Source organism: Hyperolius riggenbachi, chromosome 11, assembly GCF_040937935.1.
Source record: "Hyperolius riggenbachi isolate aHypRig1 chromosome 11, aHypRig1.pri, whole genome shotgun sequence".
NCBI classification, from domain to species: Eukaryota; Metazoa; Chordata; class Amphibia; order Anura; family Hyperoliidae; genus Hyperolius; species Hyperolius riggenbachi.
Window position 1 is genome coordinate 145,131,540 of NC_090656.1, and position 16,463 is coordinate 145,148,002.

The following is a 16,463-nucleotide window of genomic DNA, read 5'->3' on the forward strand; positions in this document are numbered from 1 at the left end:
TATTATTAAAGGTGGATGTGGCATTAACCCCGCTTGGTACAGATCTTCCTTCTCACGCCATACATGGGACATATCTCCGCCACTGGTCATCAATCCTTCAGTCTGGACTTTCTCGTATGAATCGGACACACATACACCTATCTACGCAGCTCCCAAGTGATGGTGAAGCAGTGATCAGTGGTATGTGATATTTGGCAATGTTTTATTTTTGTTAATCTTGAACTACCATGGTAGTCTGCATCTGCAGTGCAATCGTGTTAAGGTAGCCATATATCTAGCTAGCAATTATAATTTAATTGACAAAGTGATTGAGTTCATTAACCAATCGACTTCAGTATGGTTGATTGAAAGTCGATTGAATAATGGTCCACATACTACAAGCGATATCCTATGCAATTTATTTTCACTAATCAATCTGACTGATGTTGTGTCTCCATGCTCTGAATGAAAAAAAATGATTCAGTCGATTGAATGACATGTGAACAGTAGCCAATTCCTGTGCGATTGATCGATATCTTGCAGCCTGCTCGATCGACTAAGCTGGTCGATTCAACATGATATCAGCCACTTTTCATAGACTGAGCATCCTGGAACACACTCAATTCTCTCTCGAGTCTATAAAATGATCAAATGGTTGATTGTACAGCCAAATTGCTAGATGTATGGCCACCTTTAGACTTTTGATATCTCACAGTTATGGTGGGTGCATTTGAACAGCTGTGATCAGCACAAGCCACCATCTGCACTGTGAAGGTTTCAAGAGTAGATTTTATCAGTTCATATCACAAGGATCATAAACTGAATGATTTCTCAGTGCATGTGTGGTTATAGCTAAACAAAACAGTCAGAATGTTCTGTATTCTTCAAAGTCTGATCACTCAAACAACATCACCTACACAGTGCTTAGTTACACAGGTCGCTCTGTACTGCGCCTGCGCGAGCGGCGCTGTCAATCCCCGCCACGTGGGCCGGAGCGGACTGCGCAGGTCCTGGAGGTCGCTCTGACTTCATCGCCGGGGACCGGGATGGACCTGCGGCAAATCGCTGCGGGCAGAGCTGCGGCGTGGGACGTCCTGGGAGCTATGGGCTGGAGGAAGCCCCCGGTAAGTACCACTTATTTTCTATTAACTTCCCTGACGACTCCTTTAAGATTTCAAGGTCGCCATACATCTAGCGATTTGGCTTTATCATTGCATTGAATCGAGAGATTATTTAGTGTGTTCCAGTATGCCCAATCGATGAAAGTGGCCAATATCATGTCAAATCGACCAACCTAGTCGATCGAGCAGGATGGACGATATCAATCGCTTGCATAGGAATTGACTACAGTTTACATGTCATTTGATTGACACTGAATCATTTTTTGCATGCAGAGCATGTTGGCACAACATTGGTCAGATCGATTAGTGAAGGTAAATTGCATAGGATATTGCTTTTTAGTGTGTGGGCCACTAGTTGATCAACTTTCAATCAACCACACACTGAAGTTACATAGTTACATAGTTATTTTGGTTGAAAAAAGACATACGTCCATCGAGTTCAACCAGAGAACAAAGTACAACACCAGCCTGCTCCCTCACATATCCCTGTTGATCCAGAGGAAGGCGAAAAAACCCTTACAACGCATGGTCCAATTAGCCCCAAAAGGGAAAAAAATTCCTTCCCGACTCCAGATGGCAATCAGATAAAATCCCTGGATCAACATCATTAGGCATTACCTAGTAATTGTAGCCATGGATGTCTTTCAATGCAAGGAAAGCATCTAAGCTCCCTTTAAATGCAGGTATAGAGTTCGCCATAACGACTTCCTGTGGCAATGCATTCCACATCTTAATCACTCTTACTGTAAAGAACCCTTTCCTAAATAAATGGCTGAAACGTTTTTCCTCCATGCGCAGATCATGTCCTCTAGTCCTTAGAGAAGGCCTAGGGACAAAAAGCTCATCCGCCAAGCTCTGATGTATTTATACATGTTAATTAGATCCTCTCTAAGGCGTCTTTTCTCTAGACTAAATAAACCCAGTTTATCTCATCTTTCTTGGTAAGTGAGACCTTCCATCCCACGTATCAATTTTGTTGCTCGTCTCTGCACCTGCTCTAAAACTGCAATATCTTTTTTGTAATGTGGTGCCCAGAACTGAATTCCATATTCCAGATGTGGCCTTACTAGAGAGTTAAACAGAGGCAATATTATGCTAGCATCTCGAGTTTTTATTTCCCTTTTAATGCATCCCAAAATTGTGTTAGCTTTAGCTGCAGCGGCTTGGCATTGAGTACTATTATTTAACTTGTTGTCGATCAGTACTCCTAAGTCCTTCTCCAAGTTTGATGTCCCCATCTGTATCCCATTTATTTTGTATGGTGCTAGACCATTGGTACGACCAAAATGCATGACCTTACATTTTTCAACATTGAATTTCATCTGCCATGTATGAGCCCATATAGCCATCCTATCCAGATCCTGTTGCAATATGACACTATCTTCCTGAGAGTTGATGATTCTGCACAATTTTGTATCATCTGCAAAAATAGCAACATTGCTCACTACTGCATCTACTGGCCAATAAAGTCTCCCAATAAAGTCAATTGCTTATTTGATTGAATCAAAATTGCTAGATGTATGGCTACCTTTACTATTTTCAGCAGGCCCATGTTGGCTGCCTACTAAAATAAGATGCTTAAAGCTGGGCAAGGCTAGCACAGTCTAAATCGTCCTGACTCACTGACAGATAGGAACCCACTTGGGTGCACAAGTATTTTTTTCTTTAGCAGCTTGTATTGGGATGTTAATAAGGTTGAAACGAATGCGACTTTAAGGTGGTCTATTGATATTTTAAAAAAGTAAAGAATAGAAATATGTTCTCTTTTATTGCTCGGTCATACAACATACTATCTAAATGAATTTTAAGTCCTTTTCTTGTCACTAATGCAGCTTTCTTTTGGTGCTATTTGATTGCTACTGCGATTTTTAGTTTTTATTATATTCATCAAAAAAGACATGAATTTTGTCAAAAAAAATTATTTTTTTAACTTTCTGTGCTGACATTTTTCAAATAAAGTAAAATTTCTATATACATTTTTGTCCAAATTTATTGTGCTACATGTCTTTGATAAAAAAAAAAAAAACATTCAGTGTATATTTATTGGTTTGGGTAAAAGTTATAGCGTTTACAAACTATGGTGCCAAAAGTGAATTTTCCCATTTTGGAGCATCTCTGACTCTTCTGAGCACCTGTCATGTTTCATGAGGTGCTAAAATTCCAGGATAGTATAAATACCCCCCAAATGACCCCATTTTGGAAAGAAGACATCCCAAAGTATTCACTAAGATGCATGGTGAGTTCATAGAAGATTTTATTTTAGCGGAAAATGACACTTTGTGACAACAACAAAAAGTTTCCATTTGCTAACTTGTGAAAAAAAAATGAAATCTGCCACGGACTCACCATACCCCTCACTGAATACTTTGGGGTGTCTACTTTCCAAAATGGGATCATTTGTGGGGTGTGTTTACTGTCCTTGCATTTTGTGGGGTGCTAAATTGTGAGCACCCCTGTAAAGCCTAAAGGTGCTCATAGGACTTTGGGACCCTTAGCGCACCTAGGCTGCAAAAAGGGGTCACACATGTGGTATCGCCGTACTCTAGAGAAATAGTATAATGTGTTTTGGGGTATATTTTTACACATACTCATGCTGGGGGGGGAGAAATATCTCTGTAAATGATATTTTTTTGATTTTTTTCACACACAATTGTCCATTTACAGAGAGATTTCTCCCACCCAGCATGGGTATGAGTAAAGATACACCCCGAAACACATTATACTACTTCTCCTGAGTACGACGATACCACGTGTGACACTTTTTTGCAGCCTAGGTGCGCTAAGGGGCCCAACGTCCTATGAGTACCTTTAGGATTTCTCAGGTCATTTTGAGGCATTTGTTTTCTAGACTACTCCTCACGCTTTAGGGCCCCTAAAATGCCAGGGCAGTATAGGAACCCCACAAATGACCCCATTTTAGAAAGAAGACACCCCAAGGTATTCCGTTAGGAGTATGGGGAGTTCATAGAAGATTTTATTTTTGTCACAAGTTAGCGGAAATTTATTTTATTGTTTTTTTCACAAAGTGTAATTTTCCATACAGTTTAGCTCTGTACAAATTAACAAGCTTACACATCATTGCATTCAAGCGGTTCTGGAGGTGTGTTTAGCTTCTAAGGGTAACGATGGTTAATTTGCATATTTTCAGCAGTGATGCACTGGGAGACATCTCAAGCTCACTCCAACCTGAATTATCGCAAATTCTTTCTGTTTTAAGAAAGCAAACTTTTGTTTTTCCATACAGTTTAGTCTTGGTTCTGAGGTCTGTGAGAAACACTCCAGATAATGAGAGAATGGAAGTGGCTCTGGCAAATCTCATTGTTGAATAATTACTGGCTCATAAGTGCAGTGTGTTGCTTGAGTTGCAACGTAAATAAATGGTTAATATGTCTCCCTACAGGAATGAGAAGCAACTGCGAAGTAGCAATATTTATAGATCTTCCAAAGGCAATAGCTGGTGAGTCTGCTTCTTATCTCCTAACACAAACACTGTTTCTTTTTATCCAGGCAGCAGCAGTAACATGACCAGGGTAGGGCCCTAATTGAGCCGACCTTACTAATCGCTGTAATAGAAGCTATGACACCCAATTGGAGTTATAAGGCCACAGCTTTATTACAGTAACGACATTACACATTAAATGAGCTATAAAAACACTGAAATTAAAAGGAGAAAAACATATTACAATACACACATCTCCATCCAACAGATGGCGGGGCGCTTGCGCGCTCTGCAGGTCCCTTGACAATGCCCTTGCCACCTGCCTTCGGCATACATTATCACATTATACCACCACTCCTCACTCCATTATTGCATTATTTTTTTTTTATTTTTTTTTACTGGGGCTTATCAGCTCCCCCAACCTTAATGCACCATGGAAGGCTTATGCAAACGCCAGTTGAAACAGGCAGACTTCATGCTCACTGCGGCAATGTACCTCCAGTGCGCAAAGTAATTCCAGTAGCAGTGTCAGCGTGATGAGCCTTCGGGTATCATCCCGCGCTTCCCTTTCATCAGCCATTCTGTTTTCCGTACCGGGATGTGTTCTGCCCTAAAGTTGATGCTATGTTGTAGACGCCTGAGCACGAACTGCCTGATGAGGCTCACTACAGGGGGTGAGGCTGAAGTCAGATTGAACACCGCTGTTACTACTGCCATATTGTCTGTGCGGAATCTAACCGCCTTGTTTGCCAGTTCGTGCCCCCAGACTGTGCCACCACCTGTGGGAAGAACTCTAAAAGGGCTAGATTTCTTCCCCGCGGAGATTGTAACCATGCCTGCGGCCCCCTCCCGCTCACTTCGTAACCCTTAAAAAAGGGGGGTGGGGCAAAGCCCGTGGACCCAGCAGCGTCGGTAAATAGCTGATGATGGATGGGGCGGTACCTACCCACCTCTTTCTTGGGGACGATGCCTAAGGGTGAAATGTGCAGATTGGGCATGGGCGGCTTCTGAAAAGGACCTGCCATCCTTTGCATGGCTAGTTCCTTCTCAAGTTTTTTGCATCACCACTTCTGGGAACTGATGAGCTGCTTTCAAATTTTTTGCATTGGTTGTTTTTGCCGACTGAATCGCATGGTATTCGAAAACCATCCCGAAAACCGTAGGCTAGAAGGTCGGCTCACTCCCTATCGGGATACCTATACAGCCATGGGGCCATTGCCCCGACGTCAATGGACGTTACCCCCTCTTTCCAGATCCTGATTCTGTTTTGGTTCCCTGTGTGCCTTTGTTTCTTTTGAAACATTCAGCCCCCGGGTGCCTGCTGATCCCACAGGAAGCGTAATCGTGTTTATATTTGCATGTGCTTTCCCGCTTACAAGTATCGTTGTTATAGTCCCAGCATAGACCTTTTCTCTGCTGGGCCGGTGAGGTGTTTGCCCCGCCGGCCGCTGCTTGAAAGGGGGTGCCGTGGTTACCCTTGGACCCATTCCCATATTCCGGCTTGGCTGGGCTACTTAGCGACATCCATAGCATGATGTTTCTGTCTTCCCAAGTCAAAGTCGGTCTGAACGCCATTTTCTGCCGAAATTGCTCGTCATAGAGCAACCAGGCCTTCCCCCCATACTTGTGGTATGCTTCCCTGATGCCGTCCAATTAACAGACCATCGCTGCGCACTGCTCTGGGGTCTTCTTGCCCACTATACTGGCAAAGAAATGAAAAGCTCTCGACCAATTGGGGAATGTGCTAGGGATCAACCTATACATTCTCCTTTGGTCATCCTCTTCCTTGCAATGTTCTTTACCCCTCTCCCACTTTTCTATATTGTAGGCATCCAGCGTTAGCACGGTAAATATGTCTATGTACTGACCTTTCCATATTTTCTTTTTCGTCTCTTCCGCTACCAGGTGAACCTGGGGCGTCCCTGTCACTATCTAACCTGGGGCGTCCCTGTCACTATCTAACCTGGGGCGTCCCTGTCACTATCTAACCTGGGGCGTCCCTGTCACTATCTAACCTGGGGCGTCCCTGTCACTATCTAACCTGGGGCGTCCCTGTCACTATCTAAACTGGGGCGTCCCTGTCACTATCTAACCTGGGGCGTCCCTGTCACTATCTAATCTGGGGCGTCCCTGTCACTATCTAACCTGGGGGGTCCCTGTCACTATCTAACCTGGGGGGTCCCTGTCACTATCTAACCTGGGGCGTCCCTGTCACTATCTAACCTGGGGGCTCCTGTCACTACGTAAACTGGGGGGCACCTGTCACTACATACACTGGGGGCTCCTGTCACTACCTAAACTGGGGGGTACCTGTCACTACCTAAAATGGGGGGTACCTGTCACTAATTGAGCTGGGGGGCTCCAGTCACTAATTGAGCTGGGGGGCTTCTGTCACTACCTGAGCTGGGGGGCTCCTGTCACTACCTAAACTGGGGGGCTCCTGTAACTACCTAAACTGGGGGGCTCCTGTCACTACCTAAACTATCTAGGCCAGCCAGCCCAACATCACCACCAGCCAACCAGCCCAGAATCACTGGCAAAAAGGCCACAGCATCACCACCAGTCAGGCCAGCATTTACTTCAACCAGCCAAGCACAGCCACAGCATCACCGCCAGCCAGCCCAGCCACAGCATCACCGCCAGCCAACCCAGCCGCAGCATTACCGCCAGCAAGCCCAGCCACAGCATCACGCCAGGTGTTTCAGCTCACACATCATCCCCAATCCAGACAAAAATAGTATTGCCAGCCAGGCACGGCAGCCAGTAGAGGAGAATTCAGAAGCCAGGTGAGAGGTGTCTACCATATTAAGGGGGCATTCTGCCCATTTATGTGAAATGCTGTCTATTTATGTGCCTCATGACTGCTGAATTTGTCTTGTTGGGGGCCTCATGACTGCTGAATTTGTCTTGTTGGGGGCCTCATGACTGCTGAATTTGTCTTGTTGGGGGACTCATGATTGCTGAATTTGTCTTATTTGTCTTGTTGGGGGCCTCATGATTTGGGGGCCTCAAGATTGCTAAATTTGTCTTGCTGGGGGCCTCATGATTGCTGAATTTGTCTTGTTGGGGGCCTCATGATTTGTTGGGGGCCTCAAGATCGCTGAATTTGTCTTGTGGGGGGCCTCAAGATTGCTGAATTTGTCTTGTTGGGGGCCCTCATGATTGCTAACTGCGAGACTATGGGAAAAGCTGAATCATCATCATATGAGACAATAGCATTAAACCTAATTTTTTTTTTTTAGCTTTTTAAAACAGAAAATAAAACTGGGCGGTTCTAAAAAAAATCATACATTTTTCAGGAGTAGGATGGATGAAATTGTTTATCTTCACAGTTTATGTTCAACTTTGATTTTCCATAATGTTCATGTATTAGTTAAAATGTTTGTATTTAGTTTAAATTGATGTTGGCACCAGAGTTACATCTTACCCTACTATCCATGGCGGCCTGGAGGGAGAATAGTATTTAGCGCCACCTGCCAGATGCGCCCGGCTAACGGAAAAGAACCGCTGTTACTCTGTGCCTGTACTGATAGCAAACTAGCTGCAGCGTGTGTTGATCTCTGCCACCTCCAGTATGTACTGTATAAGCTGTTACTCTGTGCCTGTACTGATAGTAAACTAGCTGCAGTATGTGCTGATCTTTGCTACCTCCAGCATGTACTGTATAAGCTGTTACTCTGTGCCTGTACTGATAGTAAACTAGCTGCAGTGTGTGCTGATCTCTGCTGCCTCCAGTATGTACAGTATATGCTGTTACTCTGTGCCTGTACTGATAGTAAACTAGCTGCAGTGTGCTGATCTCTGCTGCCTACAGTATGTACAGTATAAGCTGTTACTCTGTGCCTGTACTGATAGTAAACTAGCTGCAGTGTGTGCTGACCCCTGCTACTTTCAGTATGTACAGTATTAGCTGTAAATCCTGGTACACACATACAATTTTGATTAGCCAATTTTATTAGCAAATTGTATGTGCGTATACATCTTTGATCTATGCCTGTACTGATTGTCAATTATCTAAATAAAGGACATGGGGCTCCATCCAATATTTTGATGGGCAGGCCCGTTATCTGTAGCTTACACCGCTGCTAAGTGCATGTAAATTTGGCCCCACCCATGGCCACGCCCACACACTGTATGGCCACGCCCATTTTTGCCATGGCGCGCTACGCGCGCCGTATACACCCCTCCCCTTGTGCCCCCAGGTGCCCCCGATCTCCAAGGACCCTAGGTGCAAAGAAAAGATGAAATGAGGTGCAGTGAGGTACAAGAAGACAAACCTGAGCAAATTGTATTTAAAGGGGTTCTGTGGTCTTTTTTAAAAAAACAAAAAACATAGTGTCACTTACCTGGGGCTTCACTGAAGCCCCCTCCATTCCTCACTGCGGGCCACCTGGCAATTATTCGTCTAACTAGATGAATAGCACTGCGGCTGCGTGGCCGTGGCCTCGCACGTCCTCACTTCTGAGCCTGTCGTCGGGAGCTTACTGCGCAGACGCAGTACGAAGTTTTCTTGTACTGCGCCTGCACAGTAAGTTTCCGATGATGCGTGGGAGCTTTTTAAAAGGCCACAGAACCCCTTTTAAGTGTCATAAAGATTAAATATTTTGGTTTTTAATTAAGCTCATGGATGGTATTGTGTCTCAGGGCTCTTTTGATCACTGAAATAAGTCTCGGACACCTTTTCCAGGTGAGCCTGATGAATTGAAAAACTACTAAAAAAGGGTGTTCTACATTATTAAGCAGACCACCATTTTCAAGAAATATGAGAAAGAAAAAGTATGTTTCTGTTGCCAAAGAGTGTGAAATAGTTGAATGCCATGGACAAGTTATGAAAACCTGAAATATTTCATAAAAACTTAAGCGGAATCCAACTTGGTAAGGCACCACTGATTTATTTATAGCAAATGTATTGGTCACATGTAATTAAAAAGCAGTAATACAACTGTTGTATTACTGCTTTTCAATTACATGTGGCCAATAAATTTGCTATAAGTACATCGGTGGTGCCTGACCAAGTTGGATTCTTTCTGACTACAACAGCTCCAGTGGCGTGGAGCGCTGATCTCTTGGGCACACCTCTCTTTAATGTGTGCTGTCCCACTCTCCATTACAGGCTGATAAAAACTTAAGCGTGATCATAGTAATGTTTGTTTGTGGCTGACTCAGAGCACACACACAAGTTTGTGCAGATAAAGGCAAAATGAGGAAGGAAGGCTTCTGCTAGAGAAATACATTGGATTAAGAGAGCAGCTGCTAAAATGCTTTTACAAAGCAGCAAACATGTATTTGAAGCTGCTGGTGCCTCTAGAGTCCCACAAGCTTCAGGGTGCAGGATCCTCCAATATGAAGAGTCATATTTTGGGTCAGAAGCATGGGAGAGAGCTGGTCAACCCCATTAGGGTAAACCACTCTAAACCTTTTGTGCATAGCACAATAAACATATCATATAAAAGACAATGAGACACGTTTCTTGTAAAAGGTATTAGTATATTAAAACAATACTATAACCTACCATATAAACGTACCCCATATATTTCACACACCCATATACAATGAACAGGCCCTACTATTGCTGCCAGCCTATTCTAGACTTGCTGTGCTGCATAACAGTCCTTGCCAGTGGTGTACCTAGGGTATTTGACACCCGGTGCTGATTATCCACAGACAACCCCCCCCCCCCCCAGAAAAAAAGATGAAAATTAGTGAGCGTAACAGTGAGACAGTGGTAGGATTGGATTGTGAGCTCCTCTGAGGACAGTCAGTGACATGACTGTGTACTCTGTAATGTGCTGCAGAAGATGGCGCTGCTATATAAATACATAATAATAATAATAATAATATTGCAAGACGTTAGACTATGACTGTGGTAGGATTAGATTGTAAGCTCTGAGGACAGTCAGTGACGTGACTATGTACTCTGTAAAGTGCTGCAGGAGGTGTCAGCGCTATATAAATACATAATAATAATATGGTAGGACATTACATTATGATTATGGTAGTATTAGAGTGTGAGCTCCTCTGAGGACAGTCAGTCACATGCCTATTAGAGATGTAGCGAACTGTTCACCGGCGAACGGTTCCAGGCGAACTTTGGGGGTTCGCGTTCGCCTGCACCAGGCGAACTTTTGCGGAAGTTCGATTCGCCCCATAATGCTCTATTGAGCAAAACTTTGACCCTCTACATCACAGTCAGCAGTCACATTATTATCAAACACACTGCTCTCACTGCTGGAGGCCAGCCCCCCCTCCCTCCCTCCCTCCCTCCCTCCCTCCTTCCCTCCTCCAAGCAAGGTCCTTATGCCATTTCACTCACTTGTCTGCCTACACTAATTAGTTAAGGGACAGCTGCTTTCCTCCCACCTCCCTCCTCCTCTTCTACCTATTCCCTGCCAGGGAATTATACTATTTTTCCCACAATCCTTCAGGGCAAGGTGAGACGTTGCCCCACCCAAACGCAGGAACAAGCAGCACTTCCCCTATAAAACAATCACATGGTTAGTCCACCCTCAGTGCTGTTTGTTCCTGCGTCCAGGCAGGTCAGCATCTCCCTTGGGAGTTGGATCTGTGTGCTGGGCTGCAGGTTTGAATTCCCGTGGGTGGCTGAGACTGTGGAACTGAGGCAGTCTGGCCTTCTACCCCATGCTGGATACTTTGTGGGTAGCCTACCTTTCTCTCCCAAACTGATGGGGAGCAAGTGTGGAGGGCGCAATTTCCTCGGACTGTCGGTGACGGAGGCGGCAGGAGGTGAAGACTGCAGTGGCAGAATAGGCTGTTGGTGGCCATCAGGTACGCCGTGCTGACCGTTGGCTGCTGTGGTAAGCGTGCAGCCGTGTCGGCGGCTGGTCCAGGCGGCCAATGGTTCGCATGGAACTTCCGGTATGCGTAATTTCCGGCGGGTAAGCCGGAAGACGCTCTTTATGCCAGCGTCTCTATAGTGCTTCGGTCCCCGCCTCGTGTGACGTCACAGGCAGGAAGTTTAAAGGGAGGAAGCGCGGGCTGAGTAGGTGCTTTCATTTGAGACGGCGTTTTGTGCTGGACAAAAGCATGTCAGCATCTGACAAAACGGACAGCACCTCAGCCGCCCAGAAGGTGAGATGGTGGGGTCATTCTCTTTCTGTGGCTATATATATCTTATGATGGGAGTTGTATTTGCTCAGTATGTGCACATGTAGGAGTATGCTATATACTTGGCAATTGTTAAGAAAATGATTCTTAAAGTTACAGGGGGTTCATTATTTTGCCATTTGCTTTATTTTTCTAGGCAAAATCTGGAGAGCCGTCAGAAAGGCCAAAGCCTCCTACTTATAAAAGATGTCCTGTTTGTAATATAAAAATTCCATTGCCATATGCTAAAACTTTGTGCCAATTATGTATGGAAAAAGTTTTGGGGGAACAGCCTGGGTCGTCCATTCAGGACACATTACAGGCTTTTAGAGAGGAAATCAATGCTTCTTTAGCTTCTTTCAAATCCTCCATGGTAGAGGCAGGTACATCATCTGCTCAGGTTGTTTCTGAGCCTGCTTTACCCGATAAAGATGGTCAGGAACCAATTGAAGGTGAAAATAGTTCAGAGGAATCTGAATCCAGGGAATTGGAGGCAGAATCTTCTTCAAGGTTTAAATTCCGCATCGAAGATACTGAGACATTAATCTCAGCAATCTATGAAACATTAGAATTAAATAAAGACGTAATTTCAAACTTGTCATTACATGATCAACTTTATAAAGGTATGGAAGAAAAAGAAGGCCTTGTTTTTCCTGTACATAAAGCTATTAAACAAACAATTGTGAAAGAATGGAATGAACCTGAAAAGAGACTTTTGTTGTCTAAAGCCATTAAAAGGAGATTTCCCTTTTCGGCTGAAGATACAGCTCTCTGGGACAAATGTCCGAAATTAGATACACCCTTTTCTCAAGTAACCAAACAGGGGGATTTGGCTTTTGAGGATTTGGGAGATTTAAAGGATCCTATTGATAAAAAGATTGATGCTTATCTTAAAAGGTCCTGGGAGGCCAGTGCGGCTACATTTAGGCCCGCTGTGGCTGCAACTTGTGTATCCAGAACGTTGGAGCTCTGGATAAATCAATTAAAAGCTAGTATTTTAGCTGGTGCTCCTATGGAACAAATATTGAATTCCATTACTATTCTTACAAAAGCGGCTGCCTATTTGGCAGATGCGTCAGCAGAGATTGTCAGGTTTACTGCAAGAACGACAGCTCTGGTGAATGTAGGCCGCAGAGCATTATGGTTGAAAATGTGGGACGGAAACTTAACGTCAAAGAATAGACTTTGTGGAGTTCCGTTTACAGGAGATTTACTGTTCGGTCCAGAGTTAGATTTGGCTCTGGAGAGAACGGCTAATAAGAAGAAGGTTTTTCCGAAAAAACAAAAACAGACTCCTAAAAAGAGTTTTTTTCGGAAGCCAGCAAATGAGCAAAAGGAATCTTTTAAGGATCAAAGAAGAGGTAAAAGATGGACCTTTGATAGGTCTGCGAGAGGGGGATTTAAATCCAAAAACCCTGAAACACAGCCTAAATCACAATGACTCCTTCAAGGCGGTGGGGGGAAGATTAAGGTACTTCACTCTAAAATGGTCTCTGATGTCAAGAAGTCCATTTATACGACAACTGATAAGATTCGGTTATCGGATAGAATTTTGTCATCCTCCACCGTCAAAATTTGTGATCACAAGGTCTCCAAAAGAGCCAGATCTGGTTCTAGAGACTCTCAGAATTCTAGAAAATATGTTAAGTCAGAAAGTGATAAGAATGGTTCCGAAAGTGGAACAAAAGGAGGGATTTTACTCCACAATTTTTCTTGTAAAAAAACAGTCAGGCAAATACAGACTGATCCTAAATCTAAAAAAGTTAAATCCGTTCATGAAAAAGAAAAAATTCAGAATGGAATCAATTTTTTCCGTGAGAGATCTTTTATTTCCAGGGGCCTTTATGGCGTCACTAGATCTCAGAGATGCATATTGGCATATTCCAATCCACAGGCAGTCCCAAAAATTTCTGAGATTTGCCGTAAGAGTAAACGGAATTGTAGAACATTACCAATTCGTTTGCCTCCCATTTGGAATCACTTCTGCCCCAAGAATTTTTACCAAAGTTCTAGGAGAGGCATTGATTCCTTTAAGACAGAAGTCAATTCAGATCATTCCATATCTGGACAACTTGTTGATTCTAGGAAGATCAGTACAGGAACTGGAAAATCATTTAGAGATGGTTTCAGATCATCTCAGATCTCTAGGATGGATTGTAAATTTGGAAAAATCCATGCTTATTCCAAAACAGGAAACAGTGTTTTTGGGAATGACTATAGACACAACAAGACAAATGATTTTTTTGCCACCGGAAAAAATAACAAAATTGATATTGGCAATACAGTCCTTAATAAAGGATCCAAGTGTATCACTCAGAGACATATCTCGAGTGCTGGGTCTAATGACTGCAACAATTGTGGCAGTGCCGTGGGCATTAGCACATATAAGACGGTTGCAGAAGTGTCTGTTGGAAAATTGGGACGGACGTCCCCAGACATTAAACTTAAAAATTACGATTCCACAAATGGTTGTATCATCTCTGCTATTGTGGTTGGAGGAGTCCAACCTGAGGATAGGCAGAGTTTGGAAAGAACCAGTGGAAAAGATCCTTACCACGGACGCGAGTGCGTGGGGATGGGGAGCTCATGTAGGGCACCTAGCGGTCCAAGGAAAGTGGACCAAATGGGAATCCCAAAAGTCATCCAATTGGAGAGAGTTAACAGCAGTAAAATTGGCTCTGCTAAAAGTACAACACGAGATAGCCAGCTGCCATGTGCTGATTCAATCAGACAATGTGACAACCGTAGCGTTTATAAACAAACAGGGAGGTACGAGATCCCAGTTGTTACAAGAGATGGCAGAACAGATTTTTTCATGGGCAGAAAAGAACATATTGTCCTTGAAAGCAGTACATCTAAAGGGTACTTTGAATGTGGAGGCAGACAAATTGAGTCGCAATCAGTTGCTGGCCTCAGAGTGGTCGCTCAACAGGGAGATTTTTGCAGAAATAGTGGCGAAATGGGGGCTTCCAGACATAGATCTCTTAGCCACGGAAGAGAATGCGCAGGTTCAGAAGTATTTTTCACTAAACCAGAGAGACAATTGTTTAGTGGTAAATGCATTCAACCAGAATTGGGAGTTTCCGCTGTTGTACGCTTTTCCTCCATTGAATCTGATTCCAGCAGTAATCAGCAAGTGGAGAAATTGCAGAAGGAAATTAATATTGATTGCTCCCTTCTGGCCAAGGAGAAGTTGGTTTGCAACTCTGAAGTCTCTGGTAGTAGAGGAGCCTTGGATACTCCCAAGCAGGTCAGATCTACTGTATCAGGGTCCGCTATGGCATCCTCTCCCAGATCATCGGAATCTGGCAGTGTGGATCCTGAACTAAGGTTACATAGAGGATTGGGGGTGTCAGACAAAGTGGCATCTACTTTGATTAGTAGTCGCAAGCTGGTTACTAGAAAAATATATATGAAATACTGGAGAACATTTCATTCTTGGCTGAAAAATTCAAAATTTAATAGCTTGTCAATCCCAGCGGTTCTGGAATTTCTTCAGGAAGGCTGGGATAAGAGTATCTCAATAAGTACACTGAAAGTACAAGTGGCAGCACTTTCTGCTTTTTCTGGGTTGCCTTTGTCTTCCTCACCTTTAATTATAAGATTTTTTAAGGCCTTGTCCAGGAAGTTTCCGATATTTAGACCTTATGTGTCTCCATGGGATCTATCTATTGTGCTCAAAGGATTATGTAAAGAACCGTTTGAACCTCTGGAACATTGTTCCCTTAGATTGCTCACATTGAAAACGGTGTTTTTAGTGGCAATCACTTCAGCCAGGAGAATTAGCGAAATTCAAGCGTTATCTGTAAAGAATCCATATTTTCAGGATTTCCAAGACAGAATTGTATTACAAACTGATCCTAAATTTTGCCCAAAGGTTATGTCCAAATTTCATAGATCTCAGGAAATTGTACTTCCTACTTTTTGTGTCAATCCAAGGTGTGAGAAAGAGGAAATTTTTCACACATTAGATGTTAGAAGATGTGTTATGGAATATCTAAAAAAGACATCTGAAGTTAGAAAGACAGATTCTTTGTTTACGTTGTTTTCAGGGAAAACAATAGGTCAGAGGGCGTCAAAATCCTCTATTGCTAATTGGATAAAGTTGGCTATTGTTGAAGCATATAAGGCAATGCAATTAGAAGCTCCGGCTTCATTCAAAGCTCATTCGACTAGAGCAGTGGCAGCATCATGGGCCAATAATACAGGGGCTTCACCAGAACAGATCTGCAAGGCAGCCACGTGGTCAAGTTTCTCGACCTTTATTCGACATTACCGAATTGATGCAATTTCAGCTCATGACCAAGCGTTTGGAAGAAAAATTCTCCAAGCGGTGGTCCCACCCTGAGGTTGTATTACTTGTTAATCGTCTCACCTTGCCCTGAAGGATTGTGGTAAAAAATCAGAGTTAGTACCTGCTAACGCTGTTTTGAACAATCCTTCAGGGCAACGATCCCACCCGGGTGTTTATTGTCTATGTCAGATAGTAGCACGTATGTGGGTTAGTGGATGTTCACCTGTCGGGTACTTGGGTTAAAAGCACTGAGGGTGGACTAACCATGTGATTGTTTAATAGGGGAAGTGCTGCTTGTTCCTGCGTTTGGGTGGGGCAACGTCTCACCTTGCCCTGAAGGATTGTTCAAAACAGCGTTAGCAGGTACTAACTCTGATTTTCAAAAACCAGTTTACATACCATAGCTGGGAATCGAACCCAGGTCTAACTGTGTGGTGGGCAAGCACCCTAACCGCTGTACCACAACAGTACTAACTGAAGCTGGCCTAGCATTTACTATTTATGCTCAATGCAATAGAACCATTAG

At 43.6% G+C, this 16,463-nt stretch overlaps 1 protein-coding gene across 3 annotated transcripts in view; it reads left to right on the plus strand.

Moving 5' to 3' along the window:
* Positions 1-16,463, plus strand: part of TRPT1 (tRNA phosphotransferase 1) — a 322,090-nt gene that overhangs the window by 163,455 nt on the left and 142,172 nt on the right. For all 3 annotated transcript variants that reach the window (XM_068259617.1, XM_068259618.1, XM_068259616.1), the window contains 2 exons: positions 12-180; positions 4,501-4,557. In XM_068259617.1, coding sequence (XP_068115718.1) covers positions 12-180; positions 4,501-4,557 — 226 coding nt within the window. The remainder of the gene's footprint in view (positions 1-11; positions 181-4,500; positions 4,558-16,463) is intronic.